The 7,158-nt window shown below is 35.0% G+C and overlaps 1 protein-coding gene across 1 annotated transcript; it reads right to left on the bottom strand.

Annotated features, from left to right (window-relative positions):
* Nucleotides 1-1,220: 1,220 nt before the first annotated feature.
* On the bottom strand, nt 1,221-6,648 carry LOC149555284 (cysteine proteinase 1-like). Its single transcript, XM_089829401.1, has 4 exons — nt 6,159-6,648; nt 5,942-6,061; nt 2,734-2,977; nt 1,221-1,678 (listed from the first exon to the last, which is right to left on the bottom strand). Exons 1-4 carry the CDS (start codon nt 6,642-6,644, stop codon nt 1,410-1,412), a joined length of 1,119 nt encoding a protein of 372 aa, XP_089685527.1. The 5' UTR covers nt 6,645-6,648; the 3' UTR covers nt 1,221-1,409.
* Between the last annotated feature and the right edge of the window lie 510 nt (nt 6,649-7,158).

Below are 7,158 nucleotides of genomic sequence, written 5' to 3'. Positions count from 1 at the left end.
GACAAAAGTTTGAATCAAAGACATTAATTAATAAAGGTCATTGCTTTCTCTTTTGAAACATCAAAATATCATGAAATGTCAAATACTATATTAAAATGATTAATCATATAATCTAAATTATTATATTAACAAGTACATTCTAAAGAAAAAAATGAAACTTATATATTAATCTTAATAGACTATGAAAATACCACTTTTTAAATATTTGATTAATATTTAGATAAATAACCTTTAAAATTCCTAATGTACTACAATAGTCTAATCCTATTAATACTTGCTATTCTTTTGCATATCCTTGTTGCATTGAAAAATATTTGTGCCAAAGATAAAGTTCTCCCTCACCTAACTCAGCCCAAGTTAAAAGTATTGAAATTACCATATGAAAGACTATACACTTATCTGTTCCGATTCAGAAATCCATCTTAATACTACGTAATACATCACTTTTAATAGTGATACCATGCCTAATGCTTCATTACCATTATTCATGCTTCAGCTATTATTGCTCCCAAAATATCATTTCCATGCTTCATGCTTAAGCTATCATTACAACCGAAACTCCTATAATCTCGATTACTACAACTTAGATCACGCTCTGTCCTAACTACTAAAATTTTAAACGACCATAAACTATCAAAATATTCGAAAGCAAACTATCCTAACTACTAAAATTTCACAAGACTTTTACCTACTTCACTTACATCTGAAGCGCAAATAATTTAGACACCTGGCTCTCTTATGGGCCAAAAGCTAGCTCCAAGCCTTTTACCTACTTCACTTACATCTGAAGCGCAAATAATTTAGACACCTGGCTCTCTTATGGGCCAAAAGGTAGCTCCAAACGAAAAGTGGTATGCAAGATATTTATCACTTTATATGCACGTTTCTGCCACCAGCAAGCGCCATTTTTTTCAACTTCTTGCTACCGTCTTCACGTTTTTAGAAAGAGTAAAAATGAATCTTTCCTTAAATACTCTGAACAGCTCAGGAGAAATAACCACCACTAGTTGGTTGGGGCATCACCGTTAAAGAAATTAGGTTGGGATTCTTCAACCATACTGAAAACAAAACTCTGTTGGTCATATTGGCATCAAGTGATGTCTTTGAGACTTTTTATTATTTTAAACATTCATCCTAACATTACTAACAAGACATCATCAGTGTGCAATCATAAATCTATCATTTTTATCTACTCAGTATAATACTACTTGAGCAACCAGTAAATAGAAATGTCTCATAATGGTATTTATAATATAATGTGACAGTAAGCATAATCAAGATCTTGGTCTTAAGGAGTGTGTAGAAGCAACGAAGTTTTAGCAACAGAGGAGCATTGTATGTACATTTTCCAATGCAAGCTAGATGAAAGTTTATAATAGCTATACAAGAAACTAGAAAGGCTAAGTAGTTCAGTGGGCAGCTGCAACAGTGGAAACCATGTTGTTAATCCCACATTCGTTGTATCCTCTGCAAATCTTGTAGTACCCATTTTCTCCCCAGTTGGGCCCCCATGAATTCTTTATGATCCAATAGGGCTTGTTCTTAAGCCTAATGGGCGCATAGGCTTCAGCACCATATCCTACCAGTAAAACTCCATGGTCCAAATTGAGCTTGTTGCAGATGTATGGGCAAGAAACGCCTCCTATGTATGTCTGCATATAAGCAGCATTGATTCCCACTGCACATAGCATTTACAACAAATAAGTAAAAGAATATTAAATGGGTAACGTTAACATAAGCAAAACATTTCAAATCACTTGTTGATAATAAATTCTGCAAAAGCCTCAAATTTTGATGATGAATGCAGTGACCAATTTAAAGCCTGAAACCACCTTTAGGTTCAGATTACGTACTAGACTCAACTTAAATGGAGAAGCACATAAGTCGCTAAATCCCTGAAACAACCGTTATCAAGCTCCAAATTTCAACTTGCCAAACAATTAAATATATCAGTCCTTACTGTTTCAGTGTTTAGCTATGGTTCCTAAAAGATGAGAAAAAGGCCGTCATAAGTAATAGTAAGAATTCGAATTGTCTCTGGATGATTTATTTAGATCCGTGGTTGAAATACTTTTTTGGTAAGACTGTTATCAACGTCTGAATTTCTACTGGGACCCTATACACACAGATGAACCATTGTATTCTCGGATTTGAATTTCTGAGCTTAAAATACTTTACTGGACCACTATACTCACAGATGAACCATTGTATTCTCGGATTTAAATTTGTGGGCTTAAAATACTTTACTGGGCCGCTATACTCGCAGATGAACCATGGCATTCTCAGATTTGAATTTGTGGGCTTAAAAGGCTACTGTTTGGCCTTTATTGAGAAAAAGAACGAAAGAATATTAGAATCATGATATTGCTATCAAGATTCAATTGTCTATTTAATAGATGTAGTTGATGTTTGTAAAATGATTGTTAAATGTTTGATTCATTTTTATGAGAGATAGCTTTATGTTAATCACTATTCATAAAATAAGAATCAATGAGATTTTTTGCACAGTTGAATTTTGATAGTAATATCATAATACTTATCAGAATGTCATGACCATTGATCTAAGAAATCATTTTAAAAATATATATATATATATATTTAAATCTTTGATTTGCCTAATAGATGCCCATGTTTAGCCAGATTTGCAGCTATTGGAAAAATTTTGGAATCACCTGGTTTATGACCTTCTGATCTAAGAAACTAATGGAAGGAGAATATAAAGCTTTGACTTGCCTGATAGAGGTCCATGTTTAACCAGATTTGCAGCAATTTGATCTTCGTCAACCGAAACAATGTTGAAGTTAGAAACCTGGGCCACAATTTTTTTCTTGTCAAACTTGCAAGTACCGCCTCTTCCAGTGTATGGATAGTCTTTCTCAGTCTCCAGTCCCCCAGATTTCATTGCATATCCATACGCAGTTGTCATAAGTCCACCACTGCAACCCGAGTCACAATCTCTTGGTTCTGAAGGATCACACTGCAAATCCAGAAAATGTATCAGTGATTATTATAAAGACAGAAGATTTGTAGGAAATAACCATATAACATCCTCTCAAGCTTTTATGTTCCTTCAGAAACGATAGACAAATTAAAATTTCAAAAAGAAAATTTATTTTGAAGCATAAATAGAAGGATGTACATAAATAAGCTGATCTGCACCAATAAAATTCAAATCGGTATACAGAAGCTCATAGAAATAGATATCTGACACAAATAATAGATTACAAAAATGGCAGATTTATTAAAGTAGAATGTCCGAGAGCAGAGTCTCGTCCTCAACAACGTAGGATTCCAACAATTAAAAGTTTGCAAGAACGTAATACTTCGAGAAAAGCCCTTGTACTGAAGATACCCAGTCCTCAAGATAAACAGCAATTTTTTAACTTCAAACATAAAAATTGTTATACTCGTTGCAAAAATACTTCTAAACTTTGATAATATCAAAGTCAATAATGATTAAAAGGATGTTTCTAAAGTTCAATTGGGCAGTTTAATTGATATCATATTGGAGGGAGTGTTGATTAAATAGAGGGGAAAGTGTTCTATATCTTTCTATTGGAAGTCCATATGCTTATGTTCAACCAACTGTACGGGAAAAGGAAAAGCAAACTCCTCGGTAAGCCCAAAAGATTTCTCTGAGCAAGCGGTAGGCAGGGATTGTTTGCGGTTGTAGCTTGCAAGCATTTCCACATTCAAATTCTGAAACGAGAATGATTATTCTTAATAAGTAATTATTTTTTGTGAACAAACTTTACACAGACTGTTACTTTTCTCAGCAGTGTGGTGCCAAATGCGTTGAAAACCTCTCACAATCAATACCTTGTGACCATATCCTTAGCCATCGGGATGATCCTTCCACTTCTCAGTATTCTCAATCATCCCCCCACGGTTCAATTCCCTCATGGAAAAAGCAAACAAAAGATAAAACAAACCAAGAAATCGGGTAATCCTACACCTAACAAAAGCTGCAATTTGTAATTTCGGTTACATGGGTATAACATAAACGTCAAAGACCCGCCACGTCCCTTTGTTGATTTGTATGTTTTCCATTCTTTTTCAATCTTTCTGCACAGTCAGACTATTTCGATGCGTACATAGAAACGAGAAACTGCATGATCTAACATTACTAAAATTCAAAAGTAAAGAGTTAATTGGGATAGTTTTTTCTTAGTAAACATTTTTGGCATAATTTAATCTGTCTTAAAAAGTGGGATATAGCAGATATATTTTAGTAAAATTTTATCTATTTGAAATTTAGAATATTTTAAGAATTTAGAACTTTTCAAAAATCAATTTTTTTGGTTGTTCTATAAAATAACTATTTAAACTTTAATAATTTATTTGACTTCCATTCTAATTTTTCTCAATGTAAATTATTTAATAATAATATTATATGTTAAAGCATAATTTTTTCAAAATCTTTTTCATATTTTTCATATTTTTCATTATCTATAAATATATATTCCCTCCTCTGAAAAAAAAAATCCAATTCAGAAACCCACCATCCTAAGACATCTGGCGTATATTTTCCCTAGTGGAATCAAACTAGTGAATACATTAAAAGACAACTTTTACTTTTCACTTATCATTTGAGAGAATAGCTTGGTAGCTTGGACTCTCATTTGTTTCCAGATGATTTGGCTAAACAGCCGCGCTAACTTTTAATTAGGAAACATATAATTGATAATTCATTATAGGAATAACAAAATTAAGTCTTTATCTTTGGGTGAGTACGGCAAGAAAAAATGGGCTTTCCAATTTATTTGTTTATGTAATGAAATAATGTTAGTTTATACTTTATTGTATGAAAATAAGATAAGCCCAATAAATAATTTAATATTTTAAAGGCCATCTCTGACAAAAAGATAAGTCAAAACTAATACTCAGCAATCATACTGGACTATCTTCCTGAATCCTGAAAGAAGCGCCCACTTGTGTTCGCTCTCCTGACAACAAAAAGCCTGAACTCGGTTGAAACTTGGGAGTTACCTAGAGCTCCTATCTAGTACGCATCCAGATTCAACCAAATGGGGGTTAAGAAGAATATTTAGAAGATCTAATGCGCCACCTTTGCCTTAAGAAAAATGTCATAGCCTGCCCAAGAAAGTCTAATCTGTCTATTTTCAATATGTTTTAAAAAAATTCTAATAACTAATATATAAAATATAAAAATAAAATAAAAATCTTTCGTAGTGGTTCTCATTGGATTGGTTTTCTCACACGCTCCATGCTTCTAAGACAGTCATGCTTGCCCATCTGACCTTCGTCAAATTTAAAAAGTTTACTCTACCTGTGTCCAATATATTCTCACAATTCAGCTAATATGCAAAAACATGTTTTTGACTGAAAAATTATAATAGTTTCAGTGTCTATTTTTTATGATGAGGAGTTTTATGAAAAGAAAGAATATATAACAAGATTATTGAATTTGTTTTCTTCATTAAAGTAATTCTTACATTTGAACAATAAATACTGGAGTGAGACTGAAGTTGTCCTACCAATTTTAGAAATTTTTCTAAGACTAATTAATCATCTCAGATTTTTTTTAAAAGTTATTTTTATTTATTCGTCTTTTATCTATAATTCATTCGACTAGCTTCTCTAATTTTCGTAGCCTCAATGTTTAGAATCGAACTGTACTCCTAAAACTTAGGGAAACAAAAGAATCTCAAGAAAGAGCCATGAAATTAAGGAATCCATGCGTAGACCCAGCCTAAACTCCTGCAGGAGATGACAGAGTACAGACAAAATCGAGGTCACACCCAATTAAGTCGCCTCCTTCCAAAGGAATATAATTGCTGTCAGTAAAGGTAACAGAAAATAAACACACAGAAATCCCCGAATAGCAGAAGCCTGAACTTCAAATTTCCCGGGCACATTTTCAGCAAACCCTAAAACGCCACGATTACAACAACCAAAAGCGAAAAAAAATTCAACTGACCTCGTGATCGCAGTCAACCAATTGTTGTTCGCTCAGACTCACCAACTTCCCCGTCTTCAGAAAATTCGCCCCTTCCAAAGCCCCCGTTGTGCTGAACGCCCAGCACGACCCACAGGAACCCTAAGAAATCGACACCCGTCACAAAAGGGCTAAAAAAAAACGGTACACAAAAGCAAAAATGACGCCTCGTAAAACAGAAATACACACAATTCCTCACCTGATTCTTAACCTCCGTGACGGCCCCCTTTTCTCTCCAGTCGAAATCATCCGGCAGATCATCTGTGGGCAAAATAGGGGCATCATGAGCGTCAGATTTCAGAAACGGCGGCGGTCGGAGCCCTAAATATTGGCGCCGGAACTCTGCCTCCGTCAAATCTGAGAACTTCGTGATGCCGTGAACGGCGCTTGGATCCAACTTCTGGTGCTCCAGAGCCCTTCGAAGATTATCCTTAAACACCCCAAATCGATGGGCGTGTTCCTCCGGGCCCGAGTAATTCTTCTCAAATCTTCTCACAAAGCTCGCGAAATGAAGCTCTGCATTCAACAGAGCATTCTGGGCATCAAAACCGCCGAGATTCTCCCCATTTTCATCCGTTACTTCGCGGATAATTTCCTCCGAAGCCCTTGCAATAGCCGGAGAAATGGCCACCACGAGAAACAGAAGTCTCAATATCGTCAACGACTCCATTGTTTTGCCAGACATTGATGAGTACGAATTACAGACCGGGCTGTTATATAAAGAGCTCCGGATTGGGGTTGGTAACTAATCGCGATTACATAGGTGGGTAGACGTTGTATTAAGTCTACGTCATGGATAATGTGTATGAAGAATGATTGTTGTAGAATAAAAGCGTTGTGTGCACGTTTTCTGAGCTTTGTTAGGGAAGTGTTATATGGATTGGCGTGCAAAATATCGGGAGCTTTCACCTCCCTTTAAGATACCCAAGATTCTTGGGGCATCTCCAGATCCTGGCCGTCTCAAATTATTGTTTTTTTTTTTGGTTTTTCTAATGGTGGGTTTTTTATGGATACCAATTTTGTTTGTTTATTTTTATGTGGAGCACAAGCTAGGTATTCTCTATGGCTTCGTTTCATTTAAGTCATTCACTTTCATCTTTTATGATGTGGAGGCTTTGAGGGCAACATTTCATTTAAGTCATTCAATTCCATCTCTTATGATGTGGAGGCCTTTAGGGCAACAAAATTCCATCCTTCTT

This window comes from Cupressus sempervirens, chromosome 5 (assembly GCF_028749045.1).
Source record: "Cupressus sempervirens isolate cs-2001-9-10 chromosome 5, ASM2874904v1, whole genome shotgun sequence".
NCBI classification, from domain to species: domain Eukaryota; kingdom Viridiplantae; phylum Streptophyta; class Pinopsida; order Cupressales; family Cupressaceae; genus Cupressus; species Cupressus sempervirens.
The sequence above is the reverse complement of the archived record's forward strand: the minus strand, read 5'-3'. Positions and strand labels throughout refer to the sequence as shown.

What these genes read in the sequence shown, in the direction of transcription:
- LOC149555284 (XM_089829401.1), bottom strand. Translation starts at nt 6,644, where the DNA reads ATGTCTGGCAAAACAATGGAGTCGTTGACGATATTGAGACTTCTGTTT. An exon ending in TGGTTGACTGCGATCACGAG is followed by an intron (nt 2,978 to 5,941) that starts GTCAGTTGAATT and finishes CTGGATTTGCAG; the next exon opens with TGTGATCCTTCAGAACCAAG. An exon ending in TAAACATGGACCTCTATCAG is followed by an intron (nt 1,679 to 2,733) that starts GCAAGTCAAAGC and finishes TGCTATGTGCAG; the next exon opens with TGGGAATCAATGCTGCTTAT.